The sequence below is a fragment of the Macrobrachium nipponense genome, chromosome 14 (assembly GCF_015104395.2).
Source record: "Macrobrachium nipponense isolate FS-2020 chromosome 14, ASM1510439v2, whole genome shotgun sequence".
Lineage (NCBI taxonomy): Eukaryota > Metazoa > Arthropoda > Malacostraca > Decapoda > Palaemonidae > Macrobrachium > Macrobrachium nipponense.
The window spans coordinates 34,305,539-34,327,976 of NC_087207.1; the positions used below are offsets into that span (position 1 = coordinate 34,305,539).

Here is a 22,438-nt window from a genome sequence, read left to right on the forward strand (position 1 = left end):
TTTATGTGAACGAAGGACAACGGAGGTACTGACAGAATATAACGATACCGTCTGAAGGGAGTGGGAATTCCCATTCCAGAAGAACAGGAGCCGCGATAACACTTTCAAAAAGAAACATCGAATTGAGATCTAGAGACGCAAAAGATGGAAGCAGAGTTACATACCCTTTCGAGGCAGCAGAAACAAAGGTATAAGAATACCCAATCGAGACCAAAACAGGGACAGTTAAAATACGTGTAAAACATCAGTGTACTGAGATGGACAGTTGAGTTGAATATAGAATTTAGGCCAAAGACATTGCAACACCGTAACAAAAGCCTAAATCGACGTTCAAGTAATTTGAAAGCCAATAACAGAAAGTACTATCCGCTTTACTACAATGAAGAAAAAATTAATGTGTGAATCGTAGATGTACTTTTTCAGGTTGACGGTGCCAACAGTGTTTTTCATGCTACTTGAGTTACGATTCCCTCATCAAATAACGTTGCAGAATCGAACCTGAGACATGAAGAGGAAACAATGGAGCTTTTACGAAGAAATATAGAAAAGGTTGCATGACTCACCAAAAGAAGCAGGAACAGCAAAATACTAGGGATCATTGTTGATGATGAGGAGACAGAATGACAGGACAGAAACAAGCACACCAAAACACAACGTCTGTAGAGTCTGACCACTTCGATTTCCAGATTACATAAACGCATGCATAGTGGCAGAAGTGCACGTTTACATGTTTATGCAATGAGAAGTGCGTGTGTGTTTGCTCACAAAATAATTACATACTCCAGGTGAATGTGTATCGGGTGATCACATATAAAATATTAGGTGACATGCAAAATGTAAGTGTCGACAGATGCATGCAAACACATACACATACACACACACACAAATATATATGTGTGTGTGCGTGTGCGTGCAGTAAAGGACAATAAGTAGAAAGCACTACTCCACTGTTTCACTTTCTTTCGTGGCATATGCCTTTATTTATAGATTCATCACGCTCCGTATAATATATATATATATATATACATATATATATATATATATATATATATATATATATACACATATACTACACATACATAATACATATACATATATATATATATATATATATATATATATATAATACATCATACATATATATACTGTATATATATATATATATATAATATATATATATAATATATATATATATATATAATGTGTAGTGTGTGTGTGTGTGTAATATTCAATTTGACCTCTCAACTTTTCAATTTCTTCACAATTTTTGGATACCCATATCACTACAAAGCCGTAAGCCCAAATAAAGAAATTCTGGCTTTCGTGGCAGAGTTCGAACCTACACCCGAAATATCTGTCTGAAGAAGTTAACCTTCCCCACTTTACCGCGAAGGTGAATATAAGTGTATTCCCGATCATACTTACATTTTATCTGTCTAACTCCGACACAGTACTCGTGCTGGAAATATACCAATACTCACACGTCTATATATAACTCAGCCTAAAAAGCAATGAATGCTTAAACAATATGGTACTTATCCAAAGAGTGTGATTAAGTTGAAAAGTCATGAGGTCATTGTAGCTATTAATATATATATATATATATATATATATATATATATATATATATATATATATATATAGTGTGTGTGTGTGTGTGTGTAATTTATATACATAACATACATACATACATATATATATATATATATATATATATATATATATTATATATATATGATGAGCTAGAGAGAGAAATATTCTATCACAACACTTCATTTATTTCTAAAAATAAATAAATAAATAAAAAAGAGCCACTGTCATAACCCTCACCTACTCACAATGAAGGGGAAAAAAAATTTGCAAACCTTGAAGAACCAGCAGATCCTTCCTTAGATTAGGTTATTAGGTTAACGGACTTCAAAAGCACACCTCTAGCTACCATTGCCAGGTGTTTAATGAACTTAATAATTCTTAATTCAATTAGATCTGGTATGATACTTCCACGACGAATGACTGACTCCGAACAGAGTCCGTCTGGATTCTTTCATCAATTACTATCACGCGTGCATGCGCGCCTACTCACCCACGGGATAGTGCAGTACTTGCTGATTTAAACACGTACCTGTAAAATAAAGACGTTTATTTAAAACATTTCATTCGATAGTTTATCATAAAAAGTCTTATATTTCGATAAAGTCATAATTACACCTTAATACAGAATTAATTTTGTCCGTCGTCACCATACTTTCTCTGTTACTTTATAGAAACACCTTAAGAGGTTCAGCAATTTCACAAATTTTCTTGATAGAATATTCTCGGCTGGCGAAATGGGTGACATACACAATAATAATAATAATAATAATAATAATAATAATAAAATAATAATAATAATAATTTTTCGAAGATTCGACACTGCGTATGATTGAGATTGCGACAACGTTATAATCGAAGTCTAACAATGTATACATCATAGTAAACCGGTTGCATGCTTATATAAAATAACGAAGTGTGTCTCTGATACGATAATGCTATTTCCTGTACATAAATTTCTTTCTTTTTTTCCCCCACGTTACGTACCGGCCAGAAGCTATTACCGAATTACCTACATTCTGCACATACATAAAAGGGCAAGTACTTTGAATAACTTCCAAGCTGAAAGACGCCAGGAGCTAGTACTCTGAATTACTTCCAAGCTGGAAGAGGTCAGGAGCTAGTACTCTGAATTACTTCCAAGCTGGAAGACGTCAAGGGCCAGTAGTTTGTATTAATTTAATTTACTTTGAATTACTTCCGAGCTGGAAGACGTCAAGGACCAGTAGTTTGAATTACTTACAAGCTGGAAGACATCAAGTCCAAAAGTGAAATTTACTACCATATACTATCGTCGCTAAAACACAAAAATTATTCATTAGTGTATTCACTACTTCCTTATATAGATATTAGGGCTTCTTAAATACTCTGATTAATCCTTGTAGATATCCTAAACAATTAACTTGCTATTTTCAAATACCAACATCAATAGGCTTATTCAACAATATTTTACTTAAATATCAATCAGATAAGCACTAAATATCGGATGGACTACAAGAATATTTAGTGATACAATACGAAAATAAAAATTAAAAAAATGTAAATTAATCAGGTTCAAAAATCGTTAAGTGTGAATATCAAGCGGTCACCTCCCTCTCTCTCTCTCTCTCTCTCTCATTAAATACACACATATATATATCTGTATATATATATATATATATATATTATATATATATATATATATATATATATATATATATGGGATAGAGTGAGAGAGAGAGAGAGAGAGAGAGAGAGAGAGAGAGAGAGAGATTAATCAATACTCGTCAAATCAAGTAGCTGAGACAGTCTTGAATGTGATATTACCTTCCCTTCTCATTGGGAGGCGCATGTGGGCCTCGCAAGGCCCAACAGAATCCCAAAGACGAGAGGCAGACCTGGCAAATACTGGATCGGGAGCAAACTTTACTTAACCTGACATCTCGATGATCAACTTTCACTGTTTAAAAGGCAACATCACCTTCGCCTGACAATGGAATGCCCTTGCTTACGGCACACAAAAGGTATAGTAAATGGCAATAGCATTCAACTTTTTAGGTGATTTAGGAATGCGCAAAAAAAAAGCGGATTACCTCATAAGGGAAAACGATCTAAACCTAAAGAATAAATATATTTTTCTTTTATAAAAAAAATTCTCTCCCTCTCTCTGAAATTTTTTCGTCGATAGGGATTACAGAGAATGAAAAGCACGGACCCCATAAGACGCTCTCTTTCTCTCTGTCACACACACACACCACACACACACACACCACACACACATATATATATATATATATATATATATATATATATATATATAATATTTTTCTTCTTCTTTTTCGACTTAAGAGATATGGCAGGCTCCCACACAGGCTCACTCTAATCACGTAAATATAATTTTATAGTGCCGGCGTACCTTTGTTCTGTTCCAAAGTTATGACATCATTGTTCGGTCAACTCACATTTTGGGTTACAGGATACACCGTTCTTGGCCCCTCGTATCACATATAAAACTTGTACTAGTAATTCAATATATATTATTTCCGTCATTTCTTCTGTAATTTCTGTGACTTCCTCATACATGTTCGTTTTCAATTATTCCATAAGAGTGAATTATCAATAGAATATACATGTATTATATATATATATATATATATATACACATATGAATAACTTGATCACGAAGTATATAAAAAGTGATGCTATGTATAAATAAAGGTTTTTGCCACGAAGGAAAAAATGAAAAGTGAGAAAGCCAAGCACTTTCGGGAGTTGTGCCTGAGTAAAGGGTCGCACTAGACCGAAAGTGCTTGGCTATCTCGCTTTTCATTTTTTCCTTCGTTGCAAAAACCTTTATATATATATATATATATATATATATATATATATATATATATATATATATATAATATACATATATATAGATATATATATATATAAGTATATATATATATATATATATAGTACACAATATAGTAGACCGATATCGTCTTTCATAAAATGTTCACACTATATGTGCACACCATAACATGAAATCACTTACCCAATGTTTAATTCTTTACCAAAATACATTTCGACTGGATCATATGTCAAAACACACACTGTTAGTAATTCAATACCTACAACATAATCACTTGCATAAAGATTACTCTAAAATTCCATACACTAAAGTTTATAAAATATTATTATTATTATATTAACAACTGTTGTTTTATAATATAATAATAATAATCCTTATTATATTATTATTATTATTATATTATTATCTAGGTGAAAAAGCAAATAGTGGTCATAAAATATAACTAACGATAATCCAGCAAATATTATATATATATATATATATATATATATTATAATATATATATATATATATATATATATATATGTATGTATAATTATTTTTTCAAATATTGCAATGACATATGAACCATAACCTATTCGACTTTACCAACACACGTATAAAAAAAATTATCTACTCAATTCTGACTATTTCCTGTTGGCCAGAAAAACCCACAAAATATTCTAAAAGCCTGACCCAAACATAAAAAAAATCTAGAAAATATTAAAATGAAAAATACGAAAACAAATGGTCAGTGTTCCAAGAGGAGAGATTATTTCATGCTGAAAAAAATGGAAAAAGAATAGAAAAGGAGAAAAAAATGAAATTGCTGACAAATTATTAAGAAAATCATTAAAAATATTTAAAAGATAAAAATGGTCGTCCAGACAAAATACATAATTTCAATCCTTCCGTTATCACTATCATCTTCATCGCCTCTCATCTCTAACCACCCATTACATCGCTCTCATCTCAAACTACGTATTATGTATTCATATCATACAGTTATACGATGAAAATGACACATACATTCAAAATCTTTAAAGAGAAAGTGAGCAGAAAAATCAACTGTTCAAGCTATGATATGAGGACACCGAACAAATCCAAACCCAGCTATTTTGCTTCACTCAAGCGAGGCTGTAAAGCATAAATGATAGTGTTTTGCAACTTTGCTTTTAGCTTTATAACTTATCTCTGCATTTGGCATATTTTTCATCTGTTTTTTTTTTTTTTTTTTTCAATAACTTTACACACATACACTCATGAGGGAATTCTATTCTAAAGAAATTAGCTTCCAAAACTAATGGCAGCTTTCAGATGGTTTTATAATACTGTACTATTATGAAACCAACTGAACTCTTACACCTTAAATTATCCATAATATTTGATACGACCCGCGCCTTGAAAAAATTAATTAAGTTATTTAACTAAAATATAAAACGTCATGAATCGGGTCCATTGAAAAATAGTGACCAAAGAAAGTCAACCTTCATTTAAGGGGTACAATCAAGGAACTTAAACCACCCAGAATAATGCAGAAATCTTTTTATGAATGATATAAGAATTCTCTCTCTCTCTGGAAAATACGCTTATCAGTTGTAATTCCCTTTGGGTACGAGTTATTCCCCCGGTAAAGTGAGTTCGATATGAAGTGATAGCTGTGGCTCAATATATGTATGCACGTATTATATATAATATATGTGTGTGTGTGTGTGTGTATATATATATATATATATGAATATTTATCACATCACCGTGATTCATATAAACTATTCGAGCTACAAATGTCCTTTAATATCTAATTCGCTCTACCTCGGAATTGATATATTTTCATATATGTACCGAGGGGGAATTTTAGTTGATAATAATTTCGTACCCCCATGGGATCGAACCACCGTCCAGTAGGACGGGGAACGAAATCAGGATCGGACAGTGACGCTACCGAAATGGCTATCAGAGAGGCTAAAGGTTTATATCGATTCTGACCATTTCCAAATCAACGTCGATCTCGTTGTATTTGTAATTAGAAACGATATGGAACCCCCTCCACCATGATTAGCGATTCGATGGTTTGGACCCACGCCCAGCCTTATTAGAATATTTATCACATAACCGTGATTATATAAAATCATTCGAGCTACAAATGTCCTTTAATATCTAATCGCTCTACCTCGGAATTGATATATTTTTCATATATGTACCGAGGGGGAATAGTGATAATAATTTCGTACCCCCTCGGTAAATAATGAAAATATATCAATTTTCCGAGGTAGAGCGAATTTAGATTATTAAAGGACATTGTGCTCGAAGGCATATTCTATATATATATATATATTATATATATATATAATATATATATATATATATTATTATAATATGTATATATATATCTATATACACATATATTATATATAATACATGCATACATATATTGAGCCACAGCTATCACTTCATATCGAACTCACTTTACCGTGGGAATAACTCGTACCCAAAGGGAATTACAACTGATAAGCGTATTTTTCCAGACCAGACGACTTACCCATCCAGCAAGGTCGAAAACAACTTGTATCCCTCCTAGCACTGCCTCGAAGCCAAAACACGGCTTCGAATCCTGTTTGAGGCAGATGTAAAAATATTCCCCCCAAAAAAAGAAATAAATTTCGATATATAAATATATATATTAATGATATGTATAGCATCAATATTTGGCAAAATGAAAAAGTAAATATACAAGAGACAAAAGTCCATGTATATATTAAAAGCGCATCCACTAAAAAGAGCCACCGGCAGAGTTAAATTACAGCATTACATGCTTTATTCAAAATGCACTAACTGCCAAATACACATAAATGCAACCTCTCTCTCTCTCTCTCTCTCTCTCTCTCTCTCTCTCTTTGAGGGAGCGCAAACGAATCACCGCAGGAACCGGACCTCACTTCAATTTCAAGAGAGCGGAAAGCCATGACTGGTCATATATCTCAGTGAATAAAATCCATGGAAAGAAAATAAATCATACCAAAGTGATCATCTCCCCTTCATGGACTGTTTACTGAAACCCTACCATTATTAATGACTAGAGGTCCGAGATTTCTATCTTTTGGCTCTCTCTCTCTCTCTCTCTCTCTCTCTCTCTCTCTCTCTCTCTCTCTCTCTCTCTCTCTCTCTCTCTCCAGACTGAATACATTTCCTCAAACCCCTTTGCCTTTGTTGACCTAAACTGTGAACTGCGTATCAGGCAGACAGCTAAATCTTGTGTACGCCCTAACTGCGAATGATAAAAGACAAAAAATGACAAATAGGTATATATATGAATCAACCCCAATTAACAACGGAAGGGCCTCCACACTAATAAAATTCTTGTAAACCTCTTGAGGAGAACACAATAATTGCAATATTCGTTCGACAGAGAAGAGAAGGAAGGTAGCGATGTGTGTGTGTGTGTGTGTGTGTGTGTCTGTGTGATTTGGAAGGCCGATGCCGCAGCACATAAATTTCACAATAATGCCTGCAGTACTATCTATGGGGGAAGGAGGGGGGGGGGGGGGGGGGAGAGAGAGAGAGAGAGAAGGAGATGCAAGTCGGAGAATCTGAACCCTGCCGTTTGAGGGCTGTGGAACACAACGGATCTGGCACGCTTCCTTATAAGGACCTTCCTAAAACAATGGATACACATTTTATGGTATGCTGGATAAGACTCTAAAAAAACTAGATAAATAAATTTTTAAAAAAATCTGCAACATAAAAAGAATTCTTCTTGAGGTCAAAAGGTATTAATTATTATTAAAAATAGAAATTGTTGATTTTATATGTAGTGTATACGTAAAACTATTTCGAATTACTAGCTGCATTCTATAATCAAATGAACTTTATTTATACATCTGTAAAAAAAATGGCCAAGAGATTATTCGTAATACTCGTATGTCTAAGAGTTCCATGTGTAAGATCATACTTCACTCTTTTAAGGTATTACTATTCCATAACCGCAACGTTTGTCTTAATGCTTGAGAAGACACCTAACTGACTGCATTATTAGAAAAGCACTGTGCCATAACAATTATTTTTGAAAACTCAGCCTTCAATGGAGGATAATAAATTAAGATACATATATATGGGTGTGTGTACGTGTGTATGTATATATATGTAAATTTACACTTCCTCAAAATACGCTATCATCAATCATAGTTAGAAAAAAAAACCTTATTATTTATTGGTGTTATTATTATGAAAAAAAAAAAAAGATCCTCATGTTTCATGCCAGACGGAATAGGGACATTCCCAAAGAGTCATCTCGAGATTAAATCTGTTAAGCAATTAACATTCTTCTCGTTCTACACTCAACCCACATTCCTACCATTTTTTCTGATGTGCTCAAGAGCTTTTTTCCACTATGCGTTCGAACATTCAGTTCCAAATTAAAAGTCGTTTTGTTAAGGCTGCCATTCTAATATACACAAAAATACATACACAAACACGCTTTAGCAATTAAGTTCGATTGTGGTAGGGACTGCTGCGTTGCTTTAAACTGCATCTATCCTTGTTAAACAAAACAATTTAAGGAATACTATATATATATATATATATAATATAGTATATATATAGATATACCCGTATATATATATATATATATATATATATATATATATAGTCCCGCGTTGCTTTAAACTGCAGCTATCCTTGTTAAACAATTAAACAATTTAAGGAATATATATATATATATATATATATATATATATATATATATATATATATATATATATATATATATGTATATATAGTATATATATATATATATAATATATATATAGTATATTATGTTTATATATATATATATATATATATATATATATATATATATATATATAACAAAGAGCAAAATGGGGGAAGTACAGTGTAGAACGGTGTTCCATTTGCCACCTACAGGACGCTGACACCGAGGAAGAGAGGGACTGTAACTCCTGGTATCACTTTCACATTCGATGGTCCTTGTGAGTACTTATTAATGGGGGCCTGGCGCTGCGTCTCGTGATAATTTCTGCGCATTCAAATCACTGCGTCAACGCGTTTTTATGAGTTTTAGTTGCGTTCCCTCTCTCTCTCTCTCTCTCTCTCTCTCTCTCTCTCTCTCTCTGTATATATATATATATATATAATATATATATATATATATATATATATGTATGTATATAACATATATATATGTGTGTGTAATAAATAATCTTTTACAAAAATGTATTTTATATACATAAAATAGCGAACCTTCGAAAAAAATCGAATAGGAATCGTGGAACATCTAGATTTAACTGGACGACGGAATTATGACTGTCTAGTGTACCGTTCAAAGCGAAACGAATAAAAGGTCAAAAATATTAATAATAAATTCATATGGAGGATATAAAAATCTGGAAACAGTTTTGTTTTAGTGTACTCACTGCTGGCTGACGACTTTCTAGCATCACTGAAGAAAATATCTTCCTTTACTTCTGGATTATTATTATTATTATTATATAGATGCATTCATAGTTGGCAAAGCAGAATGATACCATCCCAAGACCCCCGCAGTGATTTTAAAGGAACTTTTTTTCGGAGAGATGGAATGGGATCTTTAACACTGTGCAAGAAACGGTTAATTCATATTTAGCTATACCGGATGGAAGAAGAACGCTACAAGCAGAGACTACATTACTGAAAAGTAATGCATACAATTCCAACACAATGAGCAAATAAAACAGAATGACAAATTACCATCAACTATTTTAGTCACATGAAAGATTCCAAAAAACTGGAAACTGTTGATATTAAAATGTAACAGGATATATCACGAACATCTTGGGATGTCGAAATCTCATAGCAATGAAAGACAGAGAATGAATTACTTGAGTTCACGTAAGTATCACGTCATTTTTTCTTCCGATTCCAACAACAACAACAAGTAAAAAATATGCGCCGAATCTTCTTCGGTGCAATCGAGCTTTCTGTACAGCGTGTATAACGTTGTATGAAACTCACACCCGCGGTCCATAAGTTTCAGTCGGCCGTGGTGGTCTGTGTTGTAGTCCAGACGTACGATCATGTCTAAATTTAAACTTGGAAAAAAAAAAAAAAAAAAAAAAAGACTACCGAGGCTAGCGGCCTGCAATTGGGTACGTTTGTGGATTGGAGGGTGGATGATCAACATACCAGTTTGCAGCCTTCTCGCTTCAATACTTTTTAAAATCTGAGGGAAGACAGAAAAAGTGCGGACGGACAGACAAATAGCCATCTCATTAGTTTTCAGAACACTAAAAATGGACAGTAACTCAACCATCGCAAACGATATGAAACAATTACTATATTACAGCGAAAAAAACGAAAGAAACAAATGATTGACGTCAAACGACAATAACGGAAAACTCATCCAACACGAACAGTAAAGCTGACTTCAAAAGACATTACCAAAAACAACGATTAAACAACAGAGGGCAAATGACACAGAGATGGCATCGATTGCAACAGGGCATTAAGCGATGGCCTTGCGTCACCGGGACCTTTTAGGCCTGCAGAGGTGAAAGTAGTCGGATTTGAGAGAGAAACGCCTATAGACCGGCAAACGCTTTAGGCCTAACGCTCCCGAGTCCAACAACCTCATAAAGAGCAGCTAAAAAGAAAGGTCGCGACCTTTATGCGTTATAGTTCCGTGCGCTGAAAATCGGCACCGAGTACTACTAGGTGAGGGTCGGGTCGAGATGGAGTCGTTCAGAGAGAGAGAGAGAGAGAGAAGAGAGATTATTGCTATCTTGTGAAATCTTTCACCCCCAGTGGATGAGGATTACCTCGTCGAGGCTCTCTCGTTTTGATGATGATGATGAGGTAACGAAGACCCGCTAGTTTTCCTCCAGTCCCTCTTTCCATCCTAGCTGCGACCCACAACAGTCGTTTAACAACTAAGTCCGCCGAGGCACATTTTGTTTGATTTTTCGGTAACGTGCCCATCTTTGTGCAATTAGAGAATTGAACTCAGTTCGTCTATTGTGAGACGCCCTACCAACAAGCTGAGAGAGAGAGAGAGAGAGAGAGAGAATTTGGGGGAAGGTTTTTTTTATGAGTATTTATGATGGCGGCAATAAACCTGCTGAACCCAGCAATATCAACGACGATATATAGTGGGCCATGAAAAGAATTTTGATTGCTATACTCTACGCTCGAGGACTGAATATAGATAAGGTGCCAGAAGCAGCCAGCATCCTATCAGTACATTTCACCCTTACCCCTACCCCATTCCTATCCCCCCTTCTCTCTCTCTCTCTCTCTCTCTCTCTCTCTCTCTCTCTCTCTCTGAGTGGGGGGGTTAAAACTGCTATTTCAAATCTATACGATAAATTTATGAAAAAATATGATTAATCTGATATTAGCGTTAGGGAAAGTCTATTTTAAATAATATAATAATCTACTAAAAATAAGATCCACAATAATCACAAAACTACATAGATATAAAGAACACTAAGTAAAAGCCATGCTCATACAAAGCGCATTCTGTTAAATAAGGAAAAAAAGTAGACACAAATATGCGAGAAAAATCTAAAGAATAAATTAACCTACCTGCGAAAGAAATAGGGCACGGAAAAAAATTGTGCAGCCTTTTTAAAAGTATTACCCGTATTCCTTTCTTAAAATCCATTATACATCCTTTTCAAATGCAAGCACCAACATCTAGTATACCCTTGTGTGTTGTGTGTGTGTGTGTGTGTGTGTGTGTGTTTTTTTTTTATGGTGTTTTTACGTTGCATGGAACCAGTGGTTATTCAGCAACGGGACCAACGGCTTGACGTGACTTCCGAACCACGTCGAGAGTGAACTTCTATCACCAGAAATACACACCTCTCACCCCTCAGTAGAACGCCCGAGAATCGTACTCGCGGCCACCGAGGTGGCACGCCAACACCATACCGACCACACCAATGAAGCGCTTGTATACCTTTGTTAACAACACCGTTCTAGCCTCTACATAAAATGTATTGCACGTCCCCTTATTTTCAGTGTGTAACAATGATGGTTTAACCCCGGTTTTTCTGTGTAACAACGATAGTTTAACCCGGTTTTTCTGTGTAACAATGATAGTTTAACCCCGGTTTTTCTGTGTAACAATGATAGTTTAACCCGGTTTTTCTGTGTAACAATGATAGTCTACGCAATATTTTCTGTGTAACAACGATAGTCGAACGCCATATTTTCTTTGTAACAACGATAATCTAACGCCATATTTTCTGTGTGTAATCACGATAATCTACCCCGTTATTTTGTAACAACGTCAATAGTCTACCCCCATATTTCTGTGTAACAACGATAGTCTATCCCATATTTTCTGTGTGTAACAACGATAGTCTACTACATATTTTTTGCGTGTAATAAACATAGTCTGCTCCATATTATGTGTGTAACAACGGTAATCTACCTCCATATTTTCAGTGTGTACCAACGATTGTCTACTCCATCTTTTCTGTGTACAAACGATAGTCTAACCCTTTATTCTGTGTGTGTAACAGAGAGCGTCTACGGTTGATGAAGTTCACGTGTGGAACAAGTGTCGCCCGCGCAAACGCAGCCCAGCCAACCCCCCCCCCCCCCCCCCACCCCCCCCCCCCCAACCACTGCACCTCATGTATGTAAGTAATTGCGCTCTACGAAAGCACTGGAAGTATCCTGGTACCTTGGTCTGACTTTGAGAAGGTATGTAACGACCTTAAAGTTGGGACTTGCCGTCTCCACACTAAGTAACATCATTGCTTTGTGAAAACGTGGCCATTCTACAGCATGTCTGATATTAAACTAGATTAAACATTCCAAGGGTGATGTAGCGAGAGAAGTAATGGAAAAGTGAACATGAGCAAAAGTCGATGTTCAGTAACCGTATAAACGATAATAATAATAATAATAATAAAAACCGCCAAAATGATGTGGTTGAAATTAAATACATGGGTAAGACATTAAAAAATAAACCAAATCGTATAATGCTACAATAACAATAATATGACTAGGGATATCACGTACACGTTACGAATTCAAGTCAGAGAGAGAGAGAGAGAGAGAGATGTTTAGACCAGTTGTCACTTTCAACTACTCTGAGGTAATCGGGCCACGATCGAAACAGCTGAACCACATAGCATTCTTATACAGTCCATACAGAGCCACTAAATCAGGTGACAACATTCCCATACACACCTGAGCACGAATGGTGATCAGCGAGAGGATGTGGAACATCGTATCTATTCTTCTTTTCTTTTGCCTTAGTACTCGTTACTTTTTATACAGTCTTCACCAATCTTATTTATAAAGGATTTTTTTCGTTTGAATGACTCTGTACTCTGATCAGTATTTGTTCCTTTTACTAGAATCGATAATCATTGTTGTTCTCTACCCACAATGCAATAAGTTTGCGAATCTGAATCACAAAATTCATTTCAGGTTACACTTTTACTGTATAACCAACAACGTAATGAATGTGTGTGTGTGTGATGTACTGTGTTAGGATAAATCAAACAAAATTTTTCGTGGGTTTTTCGTCACTCGGGCTTGTGTTCGTGTCTGTCTATGAAATCCCCATCGGCGTTTCGCACCACAAAAAGAATGGTTCCGTGCGGTTTGTCCTTTGAAAGGTAACAGCCACGAGTGGCTGTGGCCGTGAAAGGTTTCGGAAGAATTTGTAAAAGTGAAGAAACTTGATGCGAACTGTTACGAACCGTAATAATACCGCTATAGGGCAAATGGAAGCCATGAAGATGAAGTGATCTGTTTCTATGGATGTTAAAGGGTGGACCTGGCTTGGTCTCTATGGCATTCTGGATTGAATGTTACAGACGATCGCTGCGAGAGAGTTGTGAGTCATAGCAGATGGGGAATGGAAAGTAACGAAGGTGAAAAGGTTGGATATGGAAAAACAGAAATAATGGGATAATATCCTGAACATCTGTTGGAGGATGAATGAATAATTACAGATGGTTTAGTCATGTGAGAAGACGGAGATGATAAGTTACTCGTGCAGCTGTATGATTCGAAAGTATTGAGAAGAAAAATGATGCCCGTGGAGTGGCGCGACGTGTATAAGAGGGCTTGACACGTTGCTGTTGAGATCTTATGAATTTCAGTATTAAATGGGCGTGCGACTCGAAATGCTTCCTACTAATCCAGAAAAAGAGGATTAATTGAATGGCGAAATATCGACATTACTATTTTCGAACGAGAGACAGAAATAACTGAAAGCTCGTGTTCAAAACCTTGTTATTCTTGAAGTGACATAGAAGCCGAGAATGCTTCTAAAGCTTCCACAACCTTTCAGGAAAAATCAGAAAGTTTTCGAAATGGGACACTGATCATCGGAAACGAACTCTGGAGTAAATGCGATTTCTCCATTGCATTAAGTTCTCAAAGGAATCTGTCAGCTTCGCATTTACTGGAAGTGTTGAAAGAGATCCGTACTTCATCTTTTTGCTAGGTTTCAAATTCTCTCTCTCTCTCTCTCTCTCTCTCTCTCTCTCTCTCTCTCTCTCTCTCTCTCTTTCAGCTTAAGGATCACTATTACTCATAATTCAATTTATTTGTAAATTTCTTGTCAGTTTCGATGAGAGCTGCAACTTAGGTCGGCGTGGACAGAGATTCCGTGAGGCTAAAACAAATGGAGTCTTCGGCCGAACGCTCACCTGCAGATAATTGTGCCATTTTTTTCTTCTTTTTTCATAGAAATATTGTTGGTGTCGTCACTTTCGTGACGTTCTGCACCTCTCAATTCTAAAGATTAGTTTTGTTTTCGTTTTGTTGTTATTTATTTATTGTTCTCTATTCATTTATTTATGGTATAACGTAAATAATCAGAGAAACAGAGAACACAAACGATACATAAAATAACAAACAAAAAAAAGGAAAGAAAACTAACAGGCCATAGAATTAAGACGTGCAGGGCGTCACGAAAGTGACGAAATCAACAAAATTCGTATGAAAAAGGAAGAAAAAATCTTGAGCAATTATCTGCAGCTGAGCGTTCGGCCGAAGACTCCATTTGTTTTAGACTCACGGAATCCCTGTCCACGCAGACCTTTGCAGCTATCACCGCAGACGACAAGATCCAGATAAGAGGCAGGAAGCGCCAGACAAGGCAAGACACGCAAAGGGAGGCGTGGATGAAGGCCTGGCCTAGACCTTGGCTCTCAGTTGCGTGTGAGAGATGAGGCAACTGGGTATACTTCAAAAACTGCAGGATGCTCATAATCTCAGGCTATATCGTAACTAGCAATTCTAGTTAGCTTTTTTATTTTATTTTTTTTTTTTAATCAAGAGGTCTATGACGTGAGAAACGCGGGTTTGATAAAAACGGCAAAAAAAATAAATACAGAAAAAAATAGATACTACTATAATAATAATAATAATAATAATAATAATAATAATAATAATAATAATAATAATATGCTGACATGTAAGGCAACTTCCAGCATTCATCTGTTTTAGGGAGAAAAAAAGAAAAAAAAAAAGTCCATTTATTTTCTCATTTCTTAGTTTTTAAACTCAAGTGTCAACCTCCCGTGCCGTAGGCAGATATAAATAAAGTGCTTTCTGGGATAAAACAATAAATATATAAATATATAAAGTGAAGCATATGTTTTTAGATTAAGAAATCAGGAAACACAATTGTGGTTTTCGGATTAATTTTCTACCCGGAATAAAAGAAAAAACAACTCGTCAATCATAGTTAATATAGGTAATCTCCTATTGGGTGCAATAACTTTCCATTTTGCATAGCAATGAATAAGGAAATCAAATTGCATTCGCGCTTATATAGGTCTTCCATCATGAGGATAAAATTTGGACGCAGGTTTTTGGATTTACGCTTGTTATAATTCTAAAGATTACTGTCGGAGGGAGCATTAAATCTACACCTCATGTCCAGGCGGCGAAAAAACCCGACACCTGACATCGATTCTGCAAATGAACATTTCACTCAAGTAACGTGCATATGAAAATATACATATACACATATACTGTACGTTTTAATGATGCCTCAGGGCAAGAACCCATTCCGTTCTCTATTTTCGAAATGAAACGTTGAATACAAACATGCAAAAAAAAGTGACGATATGTGATATTTCCACAAGCCAAAAGTATAAAAACAGCGCTGGTTACATTATAAAAGGAAAAAAAAAATAAATAAGCGTGAGAGTCACTGATTTTAATTGATGGCAGCCGAAGTTGAACTATTATTAAGACAATAATAACATTCGATGTACTTCGTTATTATGAATTCCTTTCTCACTTGTCTGGAAAACTGAAATAACCAAACTGAAATAACCACTCAAATAAACAAGGTACTGGATGAATGGAGCTTACAAGCCACACCAAAATGAAGCAGGAAACGCATAATTGAAGTGAAAGTCATACCCGAACCTGAAAAGTCTAAACGGAACTACAGAACAGCTACAAAGATGATTGCATCTTTACCATCTGCAGAACACATCACACTTAAAGCAGCAAAATATCACTTTATCTACTCCACTCTGGCAAATAGTTTCAGTATAAATGCATATACATACATATCCACACACAAACACGTGTGTATATATAATCTACCATTAGTCTTATATCCCTGACCACAAGGCAAAATTGTTTATGCAAAATGATCACCGATCAATTACCAGGGTAGATGACGTCGATGACGTCAATCACATTTCCATATTAATCTAGCTTCGTATCAAAAGTTCAAAGAACAAATCCGCAGGTAAAGAGTGATAAATATTTAAAAGGATACAAACACACATGTTTTACTGTACCACACACAAAAGCAGACAAGCACGAGCGCGCACATTTACACACACACACAGACACGCACATAAATATACATATATGTGTGTGAATATACATATATATAATTGATACAACGTATAAATATGTGGACATACACAGAAGAGAGAGAGAGAGAGAGAGAGAGAGAGAGAGAGAGAGAGAGAGAGAGAGAGAGAGAGAATTTCACATCACTATACAAATGAAAAATGAAGGTGATCATTTAACCTTCACTGCCAACCACTTAGAATAATCTGGCGGTTTTCTCTGTGGATGCCGTCTTGGTCAATTAATTCAAGAAGTCTCTCATAACCACAAGAGCCATTTTCAATTATATCTTGGACCTGATCCTCGTATAAGTAAATAAACAGAACTAAAATTATGCTTCAAATATTCATTCAAACTAAGCTTTACTCATCTCTGCCATACCTCATAGCAGGAGAGAGAGAGAGAGAGAGAGAGAGAGAGAGAGAGAGAGAGAGAGAGAGAGAGAGAGTAGCTTAGCATAACTAATGATTTCTATTTTTATCTTTTCAAGTGAGCGTGCTTAACATAACCAGTTTTTTCTTCAATATTTTTCTTTTCACAGAGAGAGAGAGAGAGAGAGAGAGAGAGAGAGAGAGAGAGAGAGACGGGAGGGGGTTTAGCATAACCAGTGATTTCTATTTCTATCTTTTTAAGAAAGAGCTTAACATGAGTGATTTCAGTTTTTCTCTTTTCAAGTGAGCTTAACATACCAATGTTTTTAATTTTTCTCTTTGAGAGAGATAGAGAGAGAGAGAGAGAGAGAGAGAGAGAGAGAGAGAGAGAGGAGAGAGAGAGAAGAGAAACATTCTGAAATACGGAAAAATTTCTGTCCGCTGAGATGATATCAAAGTAGGGAAGGGGGGGAGGAAGGAACTGACCAGCCAGAAATATTCCCCTTCCTCCGGGTGTCAGGTGTGCGCGGTCACCATCCAAACGCTCAATATGTTATCTTTCTGCAGTCATGCCATGTATATTGGCCATTTTGCTCTGTGTACACCAAGTATTACTATTTACGCTACAAGGCTTATTCCCTTATCAGAAAAATGTAAATTTTATGATGAATTCATTTTCTGTTGGACATAAAGATAATTATCTGATTAAGTTTCATCCAGCAAAATTTACATTTGAAGGAATTTCCTCAGGCAACGATATATATATATATATTATATATATATATATAATATATATATATATATATATATATATATATATATATATATATATATATATATATATATATATATATATATATATAAAAATACTCTAACATTGCTAGTTGTAGATAAAGTCTTCAGGCAAACAAAAGTTATAGACACAGGAAAAGTGACATATTTAGTTTGGTGACGCTTTCGAGGGAAAAAAAAAAAAAAAAAAAAAAAAAATTCCCAAAAGCCAAATCCACCTAAAGCGGGTGTCATACACGACATGTCGTTTAAACCAACGCCGACTACGCAGACAGCCGTTCTTGCCCCTCCCCTCCACCCCCCCAAATTAATGGCAAAACGAAAGTCATTCGTGTTCGTTACGGCGGTCGCCACGGCACGAGCATGGGAGACTCGAGTTCTGCTATTAATACTCGACGTTCGTTGCAAAACTGATTGGCGTGACTAAAATATATGTTTTATTCACAGTGTCCATACGAAATATGAAATATAAATGGGCTAATGGAGGAACCAAAAGAATAAAATTATTTATAAATAACAATACAGACAGTACATCAATCAGACAAACACATATATGCATACATTTATTTTGGCTGAGCCTGCTATATAACAGAAAGTCATTCCATTGTGAATCTAGATTAGCCTTGAAGATAGCCATAGATGGTTGAAACAGCCTTCGGCTTAGGAATTAATACATATAGTAATAGTGAAGCGGTTCTGTTTATCCCGCCTTAAGACTCAAAAGCGTTGGAGATATTTGGAGTTTTGCCAGTGGATCGTGAAAGCCATGTGTTTATTACACTGGCACCAGAAGAAAATTAAGAAAATACCGTGTCAATGATAATTCTTATTACTTATTATGCACACAAATATATATATATATATATATATATATATATATATATATATATATATATACGCATACATATAGATACATTTATATATATCATACATACATACATACATACATACATACACACACACACACACACACACACACACACACACATATATATATATATATATATATATATATATATATATATATATATATATATATATATATATATATATATAAAGCAGGTAATAAGAATTATCATTGGCTAATTAACAAGCTAAACTGCCTTAAAGGAATAGCATCGTAAACAATGGAAAAATCGGAAACACTGAAAAGGAAAATGTTTTACACGACTTGAATGGAAAAACTGATTAACATCAAATCTACGATGACACTGTACATTTGACTAATAAATTCATAAATATAAGAGTCACGTCAGCAATTTCAGGGAAGACCTCGGACAGAAGCCTCCCAATTGCAAGTAAAAACTAGACTCTCGAAAAAAAAGTAGTTATTTTTCTACAGTAAGGGAGAAATGATTAACGTGGGGTTTATTAACCGTAGACTAACCTTGTACCAAGTCATAAGTTAAGTGTATACGTATATCTTAGTTTAGCCAGACCACTGAGCTTATTAACAGCTGTTCCTAGGGCTGGCCCGAAGGATCAGATTTTCATGTACATGGCTAGGAACCAATTGGTTACTTAGCAACGGGACCTACAGCTTATTGTGGGATCCGTACCGCATTGTATTGCGAGTCGAATTTCTAATCACCATAAATAAATTCCTGTGATTCCGCATTCGCAGCAGGCGGAAGCGCGTCGTCCAATGAGAATCCTGTACCAACTCATACAAGATAAAGATAAGCACGGCGCTGTATTAAAGAGAAGATGACGACGATTGGCAAAATTTCATTTCAAAAACCTAACCAGGAAAAAGTCCGCAGCAAAGAAAGAGCCTCTCCTCGGAAAGGTCTGGACATGAAGCCTTACAAACTGCTTAAATAGAGATGTAGCAACATATAATCAAATAAATCAACACAAACTAGTAGGAGAAATAAATGTCGAATGGGTATGCCTTACTACTACTAATAGTACTACTACTACGACTACTGCTACTACTACCAATAATAATAATAATTATAATAATAATAATAGTTCAGTACTTGGTCACGTACATATACGTATCGTACATACACTGGGGAGAGAGACATTAACATTAATAAGGCGAATGACCTAGTAACAGTTTCATCAATAACTCTCGTATTGTATTTACACTATCAATAACTGGCGTCACAACCTTCAGGGTCATCGACGCAGACTATTTATCGCGTCCTTTGCCTGGGATGAAGGAAGAAGATAGACCACAGACATCTTCGCTCAAGTCGTGGAATAATTAAAGTTAATAATTGACGACACATTCAAATGCAAAATGGCCATTGACTTCCTAAGGATATGCAAATGAAACAGAATTAAGAGGGTTCATCTGTCAACCAAAGGTCCACTGTTCGAACAGGTAAAGGAATCCTCCACTGTATTCATCCTCTTTTTCTATAATAACAGTATAGCCTCTCCTTAACTAACGTCCATCAACTTCCATAACATTTCCATGAAGTCTGTTCCACAGGTCTACTTAAAAATCAATAAATATGAGAGAGAGAGAGAGAGAGAGAGAGAGAGAGAGAGAGAGAGAGAGAGAGAGAGAGAGAGAAATTCGGCATTTTCCTAATAGGGAATTAATGATTGTGCTTTTTTACCTGATCCTCCAGAATTACACACAAACATACATACACACACACACTCACATACACACAGGGATCAACATAAAGCAATGACTGATCCTTGCCATCCTTGGCAGAGCGGACCACAGCAGCTGACGAATCACAAGTTGCAACAGACCAGACGCCAATTGGCATTATATGCTAATGTAACTTGATGATGATTATTAAAACTACATGGAAAGAATCATCATCATCATCATCATCATCATCATGACGACAATACACGTAGGAAATGTCAGCAAGACTAACACAGGCATTATAACTAAATTCATCGTGACCATATCAAGAAAATACAATCAGATATTATCCGATGTATATTGCAAAATCGTACTCAGGCAATATCACCATAATGTATGAGGAGGCAATAGGACTGAAGGTCAATCAGCAGAGGCTTCTTCTTGCGTCTGTCCTTGGCACTACACCAAGAAATCGTGGCCGGTATTTTCCAGACAAATTTTATGGGTGGCTCTCTCTCTCCATATCGGATGCATCAAGCCAAGGCCGATAGAATCATGTGTGTGCTCTGAGAGAGAGAGAGAGAGAGAGAGAGAGAGAGAGAGAGAGAGAGAGAGAGAGAGAGAGCTTCGCATTTCATCTTTTTAACTTCCATAACGGACCACTGATTTATAATACTTACTACCTCTGGAAGCGACCACTCTACAGACAGATATTTTATTTCCAGAAACAAAGCAATGTTCTGTAACCTGTCAAAATGTACACTAAAAACAGGTGTGGAAATTGTAAAAATTATTTTGTCATATAAGTTATAATCTTATTCCTATTCGTAATACAGTTCTCATTACTTAAATATTTGATTAACTGATGCGCGACTGAGATAAGAAAAAAAAACGCGCTAAATCAAATAAACGTGACACTGTTATGACAAAGCGTAAACTAATAAATCTATGCGTTTAATAACATATGCAAAGGCCAGTAAATGTACAGAGTGAAAATATACAAATATACTCTGCTTCTACACTATTCAACATTCAAGAACTTTTGTGTCATCAAGAGGAGCTTCTCTAAGACGCAAATGTAACCTAAAAATCACAAAAGTTACAGAAAAAAAAGAAAGAAAGAAAAAAAAAGCTGCTCTTGTTTTTACCTTGGCAGCTAACTACCAGGTAGCAGTCGGCCGTGGTGGGCTGTAACAAGAGGAACGAAATCTCAAAAGAAGTGTTGAAAACAGGGACGGTAGCAACTCCTGGAGGCACCCTTCTGATACGAAAATAGCAGCTGGTAAAATATGATGAGGCAATGTCTCTTTCGTAGCTGATGAGGCATTCAGCTCATATCTGCTCGATAAGCGGTTCGCTTCTGCCCTACCACCAACCAGTCCAGCTAACTGTACATGAGTGCCAACATCTGATGTCATGAAAGGCCGTGGGGTAGCTAGCTACCTGTACAGACTCTACCAAATACGA

The 22,438-nt window shown here is 35.6% G+C and overlaps 1 protein-coding gene across 12 annotated transcripts in view; it reads right to left on the reverse strand.

Moving 5' to 3' along the window:
- LOC135226448 (transmembrane protein 131-like) overlaps positions 1–22,438 on the reverse strand; it is a 525,255-nt gene that overhangs the window by 282,167 nt on the left and 220,650 nt on the right. For 2 of the 12 annotated variants that reach the window (XM_064266034.1, XM_064266022.1), the window contains exon 2: positions 2,084–2,122. The exons of the other annotated variants lie outside the window; for them this stretch is intronic. In XM_064266034.1, the coding sequence (XP_064122104.1) occupies positions 2,084–2,122 (39 nt within the window). The remainder of the gene's footprint in view (positions 1–2,083; positions 2,123–22,438) is intronic. 12 annotated transcript variants of the gene reach the window in all.